Source organism: Salmo salar, chromosome ssa01 (genome assembly GCF_905237065.1).
Source record: "Salmo salar chromosome ssa01, Ssal_v3.1, whole genome shotgun sequence".
Classification (NCBI taxonomy): Eukaryota; Metazoa; Chordata; class Actinopteri; order Salmoniformes; family Salmonidae; genus Salmo; species Salmo salar.
Window position 1 is genome coordinate 165,839,984 of NC_059442.1, and position 17,710 is coordinate 165,857,693.

Below are 17,710 nucleotides of genomic sequence, written 5' to 3' on the forward strand. Positions count from 1 at the left end.
TTTTGATATAAATATGAACTTGATTGAACAAAACATGCATGTATTGTATAACATAATGTCCTAGGAGTGTCATCTGATGAAGATCATCAAAGGTTAGTGCTGCATTTAGCTGTGGTTTGGGTTTATGTGATATATGCTTGCTTGGAAAATGGCTGTGTGATTATTGGTGTCTATGTACTCTCCTAACATAATCTAATGTTTTGCTTTCGCTGTAAAGCCTTTTTGAAATCGGACAATGTGGTTAGATTAACGAGAGTCTTATCTTTAAAATGGTGTAAAATAGTTGATTGTTTGAGAAAATTGAATTGTGGTATTTTAGTTGGTTTTGTATTTCGCGCCGTGCGATGCCATTGGCTGTTGGCTAGGGGTTCCGCAGGTAGGTGGCAGTATTTTGACGTCTGGATGAAAAGCGTGCCCAAAGTAAACTGCCTGTTACTCAGGCCCATAAGCTAGGATATGCATATAATTTGGATAGAAAACACTCTAAAGTTTCTAAAACTGTTAAAATTATATCTGTGAGTATAACAGAACTGATATGGCAGGCAAAACCCCGAAGACAAACCATCCCCCAAAAAATACAATTCAGCCTACCACTATTTTCAATGGCTATCACTTTTATTATAAGGCCAAGTCCTCCCAGATTGCAGTTCCTAGGGCTTCCACTAGATGTCAACAGTCTTTAAAAAGAGTTTCAGGCTGGATTTGGAAAAATGAGCCAGAAATTGTAGTTTTTGTAGGTGGCTCCCATTTTGGCTGTAGTGTTTCCAAGCTCGTGGAAGAGAGCGCGTTCTTTGGTATTTTTCTCTGGTATAGACAATTATGATTCTCCGTCTTAAATTGTATAGTTTATTTACGTATTAGGGTACCTAAAGTTTGATTATAAACGTTGTTTGACTTGTTTGGAAAAGTTTATTAGTAACGTTTGGGATTCATTTTGTATGCATTTTGATGGAGGGAAACTGGGTGGATTATTGACTGAAGCGCGCCAGCTAAACTGAGTTTTTATGGATATAAAGAAGGACACTATCGAACAAAAGGACCATTTGTGATGTAACTGGGACCTTTTGGAGTGCCAACAGAAGAAGATCATCAAAGGTAAGGCATTTTTTTATATCGCTATTTCTGACTTTCGTGTCGCACCTGCCTGGTTGAAATATGTTTTTCATGTGTTTGTATGCGGGGCGCAGTCCTCAGATAATCGCATGGTGTGTTTTCGCCGTAAAGCCTTTTTGAAATCTGACACAGCGGCTGGATTAAAACCTGTTAGGGCTAGGGGGCAGTATTTGCACGGCTGGATAAAAAAATGTACCCGATTTAATCTGGTTACTAATCCTACCCAGTAACTAGAATATGCATATACTTATTATATATGGATAGAAAACACCCTAAAGTTTCTAAAACTGTTTGAATGGTGTCTGTGAGTATAACAGAACTCATTTGGCAGGCAAAACCCTGAGACATTTTCTGACAGGAAGTGGATACCTGATGTGTTGTATTACCTTTAAACCTATGCCATTGAAAAACACAGGGGCTGAGGAATATTTTGGCACTTCCTATTGCTTCCACTAGATGTCACCAGCCTTTACAAAGTGTTTTGAGTCTTCTGGAGGGAGATCTGACCGAACAAGAGCCATGGAACGATGATGGCCCATTAGACACCTGGCGCGCGAGTTCATGTTGGGTACCCTCGTTCCAATACGTTATAAAAGAGAATGCATTCGTCCACCTTGAATATTATTCATGTTCTGGTTAAAAAAGGCCCTAATGATTTATGCTATACAACGTTTGACATGTTTGAACGAACGTAAATATATTTTTCCCCCTCGTTCATGAAGTGAAGTCCGGCGGGCTTAGATCATGTGCTAACAAGACGGAGATTTTTGGACATAAATTATGAGCTTTTTTGAACAAAACTACATTCGTTATGGACCTGTGATACCTGGAAGTGACATCTGATGAAGAGAATCAAAGGTAATGGATTATTTACATAGTATTTTCGATTTTAGATCTCCCCAACATGACGGCTAGTCTGTATCGCAGCAGCGTATTTTTCTGGGCGCAGTGCTCAGATTATTGCAAAGTGTGATTTCCCAGTAAGGTTATTTTTAAATCTGGCAAGTTGATTGCGTTCAAGAGATGTAAATCTATAATTCTTTAAATGACAATATAATATTTTACCAATGTTTTCTAATTTTAATTATTTAATTTGTGGTGCTGACTTGACTGCCGGTTATTGGAGGAAACGATTTCCTCAACATCAATGCCATAGTAAAACGCTGTTTTTGGATATAAATATGAACTTGATAGAACTAAAAATGCATGCATTGTCTAACATAATGTCCTAGGAGTGTCATCTGATGGAGATTGTAAAAGGTTAGTGCATCGTTTTAGCTGGTTTTATGGTTTTGGTGACCCTGTCTTTGAATTGACAAAACATTACACACAACTCTTGTAAATGTACTGTCCTAACATACTCTAAATTTATGCTTTCGCCGTAAAACCTTTTTGAAATCGTAAAACGTGGTTAGATTAAGGAGATGTTTATCTTTCAAAGGGTGTAAAATAGTTGTATGTTTGAAAAATTTGAATTTTGACATTTATTTGGATTCAAATTTGCCGCTCTTGAAATGCACCTGCTGTTGATGGAGTGCACCACGGGTGGGACGCTTGCGTCCCACCTAGCCCATAGAGGTTAACAAGAAGTTAAGCTTTATTCTGATGTATCACACTTGTGATTTTATGAAAGTTAAATATTTATAATACCGTAGTTTGAATTTCGTGCTCTGCAATTTCACCGGATGTTGGGCAGGTGGGACGCTACCGTCCCACTTGCCCATAAGAAGTTAAATAATGGAATAATACATTTTCATACCATTGTATGATCTCTTGACTCTTGATGCATCATTGATGGGAATACCCCTCCTTGAGCAGAACGTATTTGGCATACAGACTTTGAATTCAAAATTCTGACCACCTGTCTCCATATTTTGCAGTATTACAAGTAAAAAATGTGCTGTACTTCACCAGAAGCTATTTCTGGCCACCTCTTTGAAAACACTACTCTTGCACTAAACCAGGTGTATATCACTTCATTGATTACGCTTGAAAACACAATGAGAATAGATTGAATGAGAGATACCTCTCTTTATATCACTTTATGGAGTTCTTGTTTGCCATCTTTAGTGAATATGTAATTTACAGCACAACATATTAATACCATATACTGTAAATAGCATCCAGAAACCAAATCTACCATTAACAACACCTAAAAACACTTTGAAGAAATCACGGCTATGACTTACGACAAATGAGCAGCGAAAGAAGGGAGGTAAAAGCAAAACAAGAGAAAGGACAACATTTTTTGCCCCTTCTTAAGACGATATGAAATTAATTAAACATAGCAGATGTACATAGATACACTCATTACCGCGGAGTGAAGCAGATGATTGACTCCACCAGTAGAAAAACGGGGCTGCATCTCTCAAATCCGGGGAGGGCTAAGCCCTGACATAGCCTCAGGGACACAGACAGTGTTCTTTTTAATCAATATGCAGATGAAGTTTTCCCAACCATGAAAGCAATTTTATGTTTTGGTGGATTAAGCAAATTCACATAAAGCAACCATATATAAAAACGGTATCTGAATGAGTTATTTTTTTCAGGACTAAATACTTTTTCTTTTTTGTGAACCAAATGAACAAAAGTTTTCCTTCAGGCTTTAAGAAAGTGGTGGAAAGAGACAGAACTTAGACATTTGACTCAACAACAATTTAACAGAGACTGACTTATAAAATCATTGGCATTGCTTAATTTATTCAACAGTCGTCATCTACTTTATGAGGTAAAAGAGCAGTAGTTTGACTTGTCTGAAGGTTACTATCCCTAGGTCTTTGACTGCTCGTACAGATGGAGTAAAAAGTGACTGCCAGACAGCCAATGAGCATGTTCCCACACTGATGTGGCTGATGTAAAGTCACCTGTTGAAGTTTGAAATAGTTCAACGCTAAGTAATTGTCTTAAATTTTTATTTAAACATTTTTTACATGCTGATGTAAAGCTACTTGTCGAAATTTGCAATAGTTCAACGGTAATTGTCTTCAATGGGGTTTTTTACATGCAAATGCAGCTGCAAGAGTAAACTTTTTGCAGTCCCACTACGTACTTATGGCTTGATGTCTCATCCATAATTTAACTTCTGACATTAAGTGAAAGTGACAGTCTCCCAACGTGGAGCTTGGACGATTAGGATGCCTCTGGTAGACCACAAGTTAAGTTGCAGAGAAGAAGCATGCTATATGTATGCTATATACACTGCTCAAAAAAATAAAGGGAACACTTAAACAACACAATGTAACTCCAAGTCAATCACACTTCTGTGAAATCAAACTGTCCACTTAGGAAGCAACACTGATTGACAATACATTTCACATGCTGTTGTGCAAATGGAATAGACAACAGGTGGAAATTATAGGCAATTAGCAAGACACCCCCAATAAAGGAGTGGTTCTGCAGGTGGTGACCACAGACCACTTCTCAGTTCCTATGCTTCCTGGCTGATGTTTTGGTCACTTTTGAATGCTGGCGGTGCTTTCACTCTAGTGGTAGCATGAGACGGAGTCTACTACAACCCACACAAGTGGCTCAGGTAGTGCAGCTCATCCAGGATGGCACATCAATGCGAGCTGTGGTAAGAAGGTTTGCTGTGTCTGTCAGCGTAGTGTCCAGAGCATGGAGGCGCTACCAGGAGACAGGCCAGTACATCAGGAGACGTGGAGGAGGCCGTAGGAGGGCAACAACCCAGCAGCAGGACCGCTACCTCCGCCTTTGTGCAAGGAGGAGCAGGAGGAGCACTGCCAGAGCCCTGCAAAATGACCTCCAGCAGGCCACAAATGTGCATGTGTCTGCTCAAACGGTCAGAAACAGACTCCATGAGGGTGGTATGAGGGCCCGACATCCACAGGTGGGGGTTGTGCTTACAGCCCAACACCGTGCAGGACGTTTGGCATTTGCCAGAGAACACCAAGATTGGCAAATTCGCCACTGGCGTCCTATGCTCTTCACAGATTAAAGCAGGTTCACACTGAGCACATGTGACAGACGTGACAGAGTCTGGAGACGCCGTGGAGAACGTTCTGCTGCCTGCAACATCCTCCAGCATTACCGGTTTGGCGGTGGGTCAGTCATGGTGTGGGGTGGCATTTCTTTTGGGGGGCCGCACAGCCCTCCATGTGCTCGCCAGAGGTAGCCTGACTGCCATTAGGTACCGAGATGAGATCCTCAGACCCCTTGTGAGACCATATGCTGGTGCGGTTGGCCCTGGGTTCCTCCTAATGCAAGACAATGCTAGACCTCATGTGGCTGGAGTGTGTCAGCAGATCCTGCAAGAGGAAGGCATTGATGCTATGGACTGGCCTGCCCGTTCCCCAGACCTGAATCCAATTGAGCACATCTGGGACATCATGTCTCGCTCCATCCACCAACGCCACGTTGCACCACAGACTGTCCAGGAGTTGGCAGATGCTTTAGTCCAGGTCTGGGAAGAGATCCCTCAGGAGACCATCCATCACCTCATCAGGAGCATGCTCAGGCATTGTAGGGAGGTCATACAGGCACGTGGAGGCCACACACTACTGAGCCTCATTTTGACTTGTTTTAAGGACATTACATCAAAGTTGGATCAGCCTGTAGTGTGGTTTTCCACTTTCATTTTGAGTGTGACTCCAAATCCAGACCTCCATGGGTTGATAAATTGGATTTCCATTGATTATTTTTGTGTGATTTGTTGTCAGCACATTCAACTATGTAAAGAAAAAAGTATTTAATAAGATTATTTCATTCATTCAGATCTAGGATGTGTTATGTATTTCCCCCACACACTTGACATTGCACAACTTGCCTTTGGGATAGCCATTCCAGCACAACATCTGGGTAGTATTGCTGAGAGGTTAGTGCTTGTAGCGGGCGGTTCTGTTTCGGTTCCATTTTGTTATTTTTCAATAATCATGGTTTTCGATTTCCATTTTTTTAAACGTTAAATGCACTATGCATTACGTGGGTTGAATGCTGCAACAACACAGAATACAACAATGAATAAAAGACCCATGATGGTAGTGACTGTCCATTAAAGCTTATCACTTATTAACCAACACTTATTCACATTACTTTAATAAAAGATTTCAGTTGTTGTGTATATTACATTTGTTTTATTTGATGACTTTATATTTAAGTAATTTATGTCATCATCTCATCTCTATAGAGCTGTTGTCTACGCTGTCTGACAAAAATCACTATTTTGTAGTTCTTCAAAGTAAATAAGGCATATTTTTGTGACTGCTGAATAGAAACTATCAATCACTTAAATCAGTGGTTCCCAAACTTTATAGTCCCGTACCCCTTCAAACATTCAACCTCCAGCTGTGTACCCCCTCTAGCACCAGGGTCAGCGCACTCTCAAATGTTGTTTTTTGCCGTCATTGTAAGCCTGCCACACACACACACTATACAACACATTCATTAAACATAAGAATGAGTGTGAGTTTTTGTCACAACCCGGCTCGCGGGAAGTGACAAAGAGCTCTTATAGGACCAGGGCACAAATAATAATATAATAATAATCAATAATGTTGCTCTTTATTTAGACATCTTATATATAAAACCTTATTTGGTCATCAAAAATAGTGAATAATTCACCACAGATTAATGAGAAGGGTGTGCTTGAAAGGATGCACATAACTCTGCAATGTTCGGTTGTATTGGTGAGTCTCTTGTCTTAAATCATTTTAGGTTTCATTGAGTCAAAGGAAACATTTACATTACATTTACATTTAAGTCATTTAGCAGACGCTCTTATCCAGAGCGACTTACAAATTGGTGCATTCACCTTATGATATCCAGTGGAACAACCACTTTACAATAGTGCATCTAAATCTTTTAAGGGGGGGGGTTAGAAGGATTACTTTATCCTATCCTAGGTATTCCTTAAAGAGGTGGGGTTTCAGGTGTCTCCGGAAGGTGGTGATTGACTCCGCTGTCCTGGCGTCGTGAGGGAGCTTGTTCCACCATTGGGGTGCCAGAGCAGCGAACAGTTTTGAGTGGGCTGAGCGGGAACTGTGCTTCCTCAGAGGTAGGGGGGCCAGCAGGCCAGAGGTGGATGAACGCAGTGCCCTTGTTTGGGTGTAGGGCCTGATCAGAGCCTGAAGGTATGGAGGTGCCGTTCCCTTCACAGCTCCGTAGGCAATCACCATGGTCTTGTAGCGGATGCGAGCTTCAACTGGAAGCCAGTGGAGAGAGCGGAGGAGCGGGGTGACGTGAGAGAACTTGGGAAGGTTGAACACCAGACGGGCTGCGGCGTTCTGGAAATGAAACCATCACCCTATGTAACTACCATGTGTAAGGAAATCATCACCCTATGTAACTACCATGTGTAAGTTAACCATCACCCTATGTAACTACCATGTGTAAGGAAACCATCACCCTATGTAACTACCATGTGTCAGGAAACCATCACCCTATGTAACTACCATGTGTAAGGAAACCATCACCCTATGTAACTACCATGTGTAAGGAAACCATCACCCTATGTAACTAACCTGTGTAAGGAAACCATCACCCTATGTAACTACCATGTGTAAGGAAACCATCACCCTATGTAACTACCATGTGTAAGGAAACCATCACCCTATGTAACTACCATGTGTAAGGAAACCATCACCCTATGTCACTAACCTGTGTAAGGAAACCATCACCCTATGTAACTACCATGTGTCAGGAAACCATCACCCTATGTAACTACCATGTGTAAGGAAACCATCACCCTATGTAACTACCATGTGTAAGGAAACCATCACCCTATGTAACTAACCTGTGTAAGGAAACCATCACCCTATGTAACTACCATGTGTAAGGAAACCATCACCCTATGTAACTAACCTGTGTAAGGAAACCATCACCCTATGTAACTACCATGTGTAAGGAAACCATCACCCTATGTAACTAACCTGTGTAAGGAAACCATCACCCTATGTAACTACCATGTGTAAGGAAACCATCACCCTATGTAACTAACCTGTGTAAGGAAACCATCACCCTATGTAACTACCATGTGTAAGGAAACCATCACCCTATGTAACTAACCTGTGTCTCTCTCACTCCTTCTCATGTGTTGGATGGATACATTAGCATGTTATGCTTAGAGGCCCACCTACTCAATGGGGTTGGCGAAAAACAACAAAAACAGGAAAGGCTTGAAATGAGCACATTCAGACTCATAACTCATTCAGTGGGACACATACACACTGAGGGAGATTGAGATATCCTAACTGCAGTGCAAGGAAGAAAATAGTAGCGAAGCAGTCATAGTGCTTGGCACAGAGCTTATGAATTCGCTACGGCGAGGGAAAATGCCATCTTGCAGGATATTTTGCGATTAAGGTATGATGTGCTAAGCAAAGCCTCTCTAGGGGAGATTCAGCGTATATATTCAGGGTCTTTTTCATGTAGATATGTGGTAGTGGAGTTAGTGTGCTGTGAATTCTGTAATGAATGTATTGTAATGTTTTAAACATTTGGTCAGACCCCAGGAAGAGTAATGGGGATCCATAATAATCACAAATGTTACAAAACAGCAAGATAATAGACATGTCATGTCGAATAAATAACCATGTCAGCGGTCTATGTTACTATTCCACTGGCTAGGTCCTGAACATGGCACCCTAGTTAATTAAATAAGCCTGGTTCATCATGTGGTTGCCTGGGCTGACCTACTGTTTTTCTCCTGACCACAGGAGGTTGGTGGCGCCTTAATTGGTGAGGACGGGCTCGTGGTAATGGCTGGAGCGGAATCAATGGAATGGTATCAAATACATCACATGGTTTGATGCGATTCCATTCCTTCACGTTCCAGAAATTATTATGAGCCGTCCTCACCTCAGCATCCTCCACTGCACCTGACCTATGAAATCATGTAACTCACACTTCCTGGAAGCTGCAATTCTAAGCTATCAGATCGTTCTGCAAGCAGAGCATCAGAGTGGAATGTAATTACATTACCAGTGTATAATCTAATTAAAAATGCAATGAGATACAGCAACAGCATTGCAGGTCGGGGTTGGAACTGGTTCAGGGAACAGAACCAAAAACGTAAAAGATTGACATTTTTCATGGAACAAAATCAGAACCGGGAACAAAAGTGATCTACAGTGCCTTCGGAAAGTATTCAGACCCCTTGACTTTTTCCACATTTTGTTACGTTACATCAATTCTAAAAATGATTCAATATTTTGTTTTTTCTCAGCAATCTACACACAGTACCCCATAATGACAAAGTGAAAACAGGTTAAGAAATGGTTATAAAAAATAATAGACAGAAAAACCTTACTTACATAAGTATTCAGACCCTTTGCTATGAGACTCAAGTGCATAATGTTTCCATTGATCATCCTCAGTAAAAGGCACATGACAGCCCGTTTGGAGTTTGCCAAAAGGCACCTAAAGGACTCTCAGACCATGAGAAACAAGATTCTCTGGTCTGATGAAACCAAGATTCAACTCGTTGGCCTGAATGCCAAGCGTCACGTCTGAAGGAAACCTGGCACCATCCCTAAGGTGAAGCATGGTGGTAGCAGCATCATGCTGTGGGGATGTTTTTCAGCGGCAGGGACTGGGAGACTAGTCAGGATCGAGGCAAAGATGAACGAAGCAAAGTAAAGAGAGATCTTTGATGAAAACCTGCTCCAGAGCGCTCAGGACCCCAGACTGGGGCGAAGGTTCACCTTCCAGCAGGACAACAAGCCAAGCACACAGTCAAGCCAATGCAGGATTGGCTTCGGGACAAGTCTCTGAATGTCCTTGAGTGTCCCAGCCAGAGCCCGGACTTGAACCCGATCGAACATCTCTGGAGAGACCTGAAAATAGCTGTGCAGCAACGCTCCCCATCCAACCTGACAGAGCTTGAGAGGATCTGCAGAGAGGAATGGGAGAAACTCCCCAAATACAGGTGCGCCAAGGTTGTAGCGTCATACCCAAGAAGACTCGAGACTGTAATCGCTGCCAAAGGTGCTTTAACAAAGTACTGAGTAAAGGGTCTGAATACTTATGTAAATGTGATATTTCTGTTTTTTTATTATACATTTGCAAGAAAATCTAAAAACCTGTTTTTGCTTTGTCATTATGAGGTATTGTGTGTAGATTGATGAGAAAAAACCCCGATTTAATCCATTTTAGAATAAGGCTGTAACATAACAAAATGTGGAAAAAGTCAGAGGGTCTGAATACTTTCCAAATGCACCGTATACTGTTCCAGAACAGAACCAGTCACGCAAAAAACGCAACAAAGCACCTATGCAAAGCCCTCCCTCTGTCAATCAGAAACTTATTCCAGCGTCTGCCTGACTGCTGAAAATGTGTGTGTGTGTGTGTGTGAAGTCAAGGCTAGTGTGTGTGTGTGTGTGTGTGTGTGTGTGTTTGTCGGCTACCTGCCCCTCCCCCTCCAAAGCATAGCTGTAGCCTAATGACGTTACACTGGCGTGAATCAGAAGATAGATAGAAGACTTTTAATTAGAAAATAATGGATTAACTTTTTCAATACAAGTTTGGGATACTATAGCTTTCACATTTCACATTGGATTTATGAACTACAAAAAGGTAAGATGTGTTTTTAATTATGTTGCTGCTCTGCACACACAAGCTTTGTTAGCAAACTAGCTTCTCTGGTCCAAATGTTAAGTCAACTCTGAAGTTCAAAGACATTCAAAGTTTCTCCATAGAAGCCGTACCTCTGTAGATATAACTCTGTGGGTCTAATTCAGATAATATATGTCATCCCAAGATGCCCAACACTCCTCCACCCTCTCTGACACTTGTCTTTCCATCAAGCATGTAAACAACTAGCTGAACTATAGCTTGCCTGCTCCATAGCAAGATGCTTAAACTAATAACACACAAATTATTGTATTTTTCTTGTCTATATTGAATACATAATTTAAACATTCACAGTGTAGGTTGGAAAAAGTATGTGAACCCCTAGGCTAAAGACTTTTCCAAAAGCTAATTGGAGTCAGGATTCAGCTAACCTGGAGTCCAATCAATGAGACGAGAATGGAGATGTTGGTTAGAGCTGCCTTGCCCTATAAAAAACACTCACAAAATTTGAGTTTGCTATTCACAAGAAGCATTGCCTGATGCGAACCATGCCTCGAACAAAGAGATCTCAGAAGACCTAAGATTAAGAATTGTTGACTTGCATAAAGCTGGAAAGGGTTACAAAAGTATGTCTAAAAGCCTTGATGTTCATCAGTCCACGGTAAGACAAATTGTCTATAAATGGAGAAAGTTCAGACCTGTTGCTACTTTCCCTAGGAGTGGCTGTCCTGTAAAGTTGACTGCAAGAGCACAGCACAGAATGCTCAATGAGGTTAAGAAGAATCCTAGTGTCAACTAAAGATTTACAGAAATCTCTGGAATATGCTAACATCTCTGTTGATGAGTCTACGATACGTAAAACACTAAACAAGAAAGGTGTTCATGGGAGGACACCATGGAAGAAGCCACTGCTGTCCAAAAAAAACATTGCTGCACGTCTGAAGTTAGCAAAAGAGCACCTGGATGTTCCGCAGCGCTTCTGGCAAAATGTTCTGTGGACAGATTAAACTAAACTAAACTAAAGGCACAGCACAGCACACCAACATCAAAACCTAATCCCAACTGTAAAGTATGGTGGAGGGAGCATCATGGTTTGGGGCTGCTTTGCTGCCTCAGGGTCTGGACAGCTTGCTATCATCGACAGAAAAATGAATTCCCAAGTTTATCAAGACATTTTGCAGGAGAATGTTAGGCTATCTGTCCACCAATTGAAGCTCAACAGAAGTTGGGTGATGCAACAGGACAACGACCCAAAGCACAGAAGTGAATCAACAACAGAAATGCTTCAACAGAAGAAAATACGCCTTTTGGAGTGGTTCAGTCAGAGTCCTGACCTCAACCCGATTGAGATGCCGTGGCATTACCTCAAGAATATTGCTGAACTGAAACAGTTTTGTAAAGAGGACTGTTGTGCAGGTCTGATCCGCAACTACAGAAAACGTTTGGTTGAGGTTATTGCTGCCAAAGAACGGTCAACTAGCTATTAAATCCAAGGGTTCACATACTTTTCCCACCCTGCACTGTGAATGTTTACACGGTGTGTTCAATAAAGACATGAACATGTATAATTGTATAATGTATAATTATTTGTGAGTTATTAGTTTAAGCAGACAGTGTGTCTATTGTTGTGACTTAGATGAAGATCAGATCAAATTATATGACCAATTTATACAGAAGTCCAGGTAATTCCAAAGGGTTCACATACTTTTTCTTGCCACTGTAAACCAGTACTTTTCTGGGGTTCGAACCAGTTCAGAACTTTATTTAGCAGTAGAATGGAACAAAACAAATAATGGTTCTATTCAATGGTTCATACCCCTGATTGCAGGTACTGTATTAACAATGGGCTGTTCTGTTTAGCTCTGGTTAAGGCTCTTATTTGGATTGACAACAACCGTGAGGCATGTACTCAGAGTTAACCCCCATGGCATAACAGGACTTGGGAAAGAAGGCTGAAACACAAGCCTTGAATTGTATTCAAAGACATACTAGCCATATACAGTGCCTATAATCTTTGATTATAGTATTCATAATCTTTGACTTATTCCACATTTTGTTGTGTTACAGCCTGAAAACAAAATGTATTAAATTAAAAATTAAAAATCCCACTATCTACACACAATAACTCATAATGACAAAGTGAAAACATGTTTTTAGAAATGTTAGCAAATGTATTGAAAATGAATACAGAAATTTATAATTTACATAACTATTCACACCCCTGCGTCAATATATATTAGAATCACCATCGGCAGCAATTACAGCTGTGAGTATTTCTGAGTAAGTCTCTATGAGCTTTGCAAACCTGGATTGTACAATATTTTGTACAATATTCTTAAAATTGTTCAATCTCTGTCAAGTTGGTTGTTGATCATTGCCAGGCAACCATTTTCATGTCTTGCTATAGATTTACAAGCTGATTTAAGTCAAAACTGTAACTAGGCCACCCAGGAATATTCAAGGTCGTCTTTGTAAGTAATTCCAGTGTATATTTGGCCTTGTGTTTTCAGTTATTGTCCTGCTGAATGGTGAATTTGTATCCCAGTGTCTGCTGGAAAGTAGACTGAACCAGGTTTTCCTCTAGGATTTTGTCTGTGCTTAGCTCTGTTCTGGTTCTTTTTATCTCAAAAACCTCCCTAGTCCTTGCTGATGACAAGCATACTCATAACATGATGCAGCCACCACCATGCTTAAAAATAAGAAGATTGGTACTCACCGATGTGTTGTGTTGGATTTGCAGCACCCAAACATAACACTTTGTATTCAGGATTTTTTTTGCAGTTTTACTTATTAGCCTTATTGCAAACAGGATGCATGTTTTGAAATATTTTTATTCTGTACAGGCTTCCTTCTTTTCACTCTGTCATTTCGGTTAGTATTGTGGAGTAACTACAATGTTGTTGATCCATCCTCAGTTTTCTCATATCACAGCCATTAAACTCTGTAAGTGTTTTAAAGTCACCATTGGCCTCATGGTGAAATCCCTGAGCGGTTTCTTTGCTCTCCGGCAACTGAGGTAGGAAGGACGCCTGTATCTTTGTAGTAACTGGATGTATTGATACACCAGCCAACGTGTAATTAATAACTTCACCATGCTCAAAGGGAAATTCAATGTCTGATTTTTCTATTTTTACCCATCTACCAATAGGTACCCTTCTTTACGAGGCATTGGAAAACCTCCCTGTTCTTTGTGGTTGAATCTGTGTTTGAAATTCAGTGCTCGACTGAGGGACATGTTCATCGAGCAAGTGTCCACATACCTTTGGTAATGTAGTGTACAGATACACTACATTACCAAAGGTATGTGGACACTTGCTCGATGAACATCTCATTCCAAAATCATGGGTATTAATATAGAGTTGGTCCCCCCTTTCCTGCTATAACAGCCTCCACTCTTCTGGGAAGGCTTTCCACTAGATGTTGGAACATTGCTGTGGGGACTTGCTTCCATTCAGCCACAAGAGCATTAGTGAGGTCGGGCACTGATGTTGGGCGATTAGGCGATTCATCCCAAAAGTGTTTGATGGGGTTGAGGTCAGGGATTTGTGCAGGCCAGCCAAGTTTTTCCACATCGACCTCAACAAATCATTTCTGTATGGACCTCGCTTTGTACACGGGGGCATTATCATGCTGAAACAGGAAAGGGCCTTCCCCAACTGTTGCCACAAAGTTGGAAGCACTGAATCGTCTAGAATGTCATTGTATGCTGTAGCGTTAAGATTTCCCTTCACGGAGCCGAGCCAGAACCATGAAAAACAGTCCCAGACCTCCACCAAACTTTACAGTTCTCCTGGCACTCCTGGCGTTCTCCTGGCACTCTGCAAACCCAGATTCTTCCGTCGGACGGCCAGATGGTGAAGCGTGATTCATCCCTCCAGAGAACGTGATCCCACTGCTCCAATAGCGGTGAGCTTTACACCACTCCAGCCGACGCTTGGCATTTCGCATGGTGATCTTAGGCTTGTGTGCAGCTGCTCATCCATGTAACGCAACAAAATGTGGAAACCTTCAAGGGGTGTGAATACTTTCTGACTGCACTGTAGTAGTTCAATATTAATGCTTTCAAATCATGATAAAAGTACCTAAAGGGGAGAGGTTGAAATCTATTAGTAATTCTGTGTGACAAGACAGTGATGTTCCGTGTGACAAAAGACAGTGATTTTCTGTGTGACAAGACTTTGTGCAATAAAGGAAAATACTGCAGTCTCCTGCAAATCCAATTTAATCTTGATGAACTATTTCAGTAAACCATTCAGTCTCAGAATATGTGGCATTTTATAGTTAATCCATTCAACAAGCTTCACAGCCTGCAGCCATCCATTTATTTCCAATCTCATCTATGGTGCTGGTGAAATTGGTGACAACCACAAATGGCAACAGAAATGACTTTGACCAGAGGTAATGTGTTTAGAACAGGTCACATCACAGACCTACATGATGTGTCATTTTTTGCATAGCGTGAGCTGCAAGTGATGCGCTCCGATTGGAGTAAATGAAACCTGCTACACTAGCCGTTGAAGTAGCAAGTGTAGCCGCTATTGGCTCCGGAGTCTAAAGTATAATATTACGCTTCAGGTCAATTTTCTCCAAATCAAGAAAATGTGTCCAAATTCTTATAGTGGAATGTACTACACAGGAAAAATGACCCCTTTACGCTGAAATGTAGTTTGTTAGCATAACACTGTCAACTGTCAACATAATCTATCAAATAACACTATAATAAATATGTATTGGCAGATTCACTGTAAAAATTGAACAGCGGTTGCATGTAGAGTACACTATTTCACCACAAAGCAATCGAGAGCAGACAGATCTCTCACTACATCCATTTGTCATGAGGCCAACTCTTTCTGCTCAGCCCCACAGGAGATAACATATTTGGAGGGAATGGATTTGCCATTAGAGAGATTCCCAATTCCTGGGAAAAGAAAGGACATTCTGACGACCACTGACACATGATGCTTCAGGCCAAGGTGGTTGCCAAAGGAAACACACCCCGGGCATACAAAAACACGCACGTGCGCTCACATGCACACATACACACAGACAGACAGACACGCGCACACACACACACACACACAGACAGACACGCACACACACACACACGCATGCACACGCACACACACACACTTCTCTTACAAATGGTGTCCTTCAGAAAGACTGCCATCCATGACCGTCTAAGAGCCCATTCTCTGGTCTCCTTCAGAAAGACTGCCATCCATGACTGTCTAAGAGCCCATTCTCTGGTCTCCTTCAGAAAGACTGCCATCCATGACTGTCTAAGAGCTCATTCTCTGGTCTCCTTCAGAAAGACTGCCATCCATGACCGTCTAAGAGCTCATTCTCTGGTCTCCTTCAGAAAGACTGCCATCCATGACTGTCTAAGAGCTCATTCTCTGGTCTCCTTCAGAAAGACTGCCATCCATGACTGTCTAAGAGCCCATTCTCTGGTCTCCTTCAGAAAGACTGCCATCCATGACTGTGTAAGAGCTCATTCTCTGGTCTCCTTCAGAAAGACTGCCATCCATGACTGTCTAAGAGCCCATTCTCTGGTCTCCTTCAGAAAGACTGCCATTCATGACCGTCTAAGAGCTCATTCTCTGGTCTCCTTCAGAAAGACTGCCATCCATGACCGTCTAAGAGCTCATTCTCTGGTCTCCTTCAGAAAGACTGCCATTCATGACTGTCTAAGAGCCCATTCTCTGGTCTCCTTCAGAAAGACTGCCATTCATGACCGTCTAAGAGCTCATTCTCTGGTCTCCTTCAGAAAGACTGCCATTCATGACCGTCTAAGAGCCCATTCTCTGGTCTCCTTCAGAAAGACTGCCATTCATGACTGTGTAAGAGCCCATTCTCTGGAGGCTTTTGCCAGTAAAAGGCAATAGCATAAAACACTAGGCCACTAAAAGCAAGTCAATTGAAAACCTAAGACAAAACCCATCACATCGAGAGTGTACAATGCATCTCCGTGAAACACAACAAAACACCAGGCCTCCCTCCCTTCACCAGACAAAACATCAAATTGTCTCTTACCTCATAGGACCAGACGCACTGGGTACCCCCGAAGCGGCGCACGCAGCGGCCCACCTCCACATCCTCGTGGGTGGTGTACATCTCCCTGAGACAGGTTCCGATGTGGGGCACCATCCTCCTCAGCACCTCTCTGCTGAAGATCATGCCCGGGCCCCCCATGCAGAAGTTCTCCCCTGGCTCCAGGGCCAGCTTTCCCAGCTCCTCGGCTGTGCCCAGGCCCGTCTGACCAAGGTACAGGGGCTGGCTGCTATTCAGAGAGCGCAGGAATGACTCGAGCTTTTCGCCTGTGTGGATGGATGGATGGATGGATGGGAGAGAGGCATTGTGTGAGATACAATGAGTATCAAAGAAAATATCTAGGCAGTAGGTAGTAGGCAAGCTAATATAAAGCTAGTAGTAGGTAGTAGGCAGGCTAATATAAAGCTAGTAGCAGGCAGGCTAATATAAAGCTAGTAAAAGGTAGTAGGCAGGCTAATATAAAGCTAGTAGTAGCCAGTAGCCAGGCTAATATAAAGCTAGTAAAAGGTAGTAGGCAGGCTAATATAAAGCTAGTGGTAGGCAGGCTAATATAAATCTAGTTGTAGACAGTAGGCAGGCTCATATAAAGCTAGTAGTAGGAACAGTAGTAGGCAGGCTAATTTAAAGCTAGTAGTAGGCAGGCTAATATAAAGCTAGTAATAGGTAGTAGCCAGGCTAATATAAAGCTAGTAGTAGGCAGGCTAATATAAAGCTAGTAATAGGTAGTAGGCAAGCTAATATAAAGCTAGTAATAGGTTGTAGGCAGGCTAATATAAAGCTAGTAGTAGGCAGGCTAATATAAAGCTAGAAATAGGTAGTAGGCAGGCTAATATAAAGCTAGTAGTAGCCAGTAGGCAGGCTAATATAAAGCTAGTAAAAGGTAGTAGGCAGGCTAATATAAAGCTAGTAATAGGTAGTAGGCAAGCTAATATAAAGCTAGTAATAGGTAGTAGGCAGGCTAATATAAAGCTAGTAGTAGCCAGTAGCCAGGCTAATATAAAGCTAGTAATAGGTAGTAGGC

The 17,710-nt window shown here is 41.8% G+C and overlaps 1 protein-coding gene across 1 annotated transcript in view; it reads right to left on the reverse strand.

Moving 5' to 3' along the window:
* Positions 1–17,710, reverse strand: part of chsy3 (chondroitin sulfate synthase 3) — a 190,288-nt gene that overhangs the window by 166,484 nt on the left and 6,094 nt on the right. Inside the window, exon 2 of the mRNA XM_014145320.2 lies at positions 16,672–16,955. Within this exon, the coding sequence (XP_014000795.1) occupies positions 16,672–16,955 (284 nt within the window). The remainder of the gene's footprint in view (positions 1–16,671; positions 16,956–17,710) is intronic.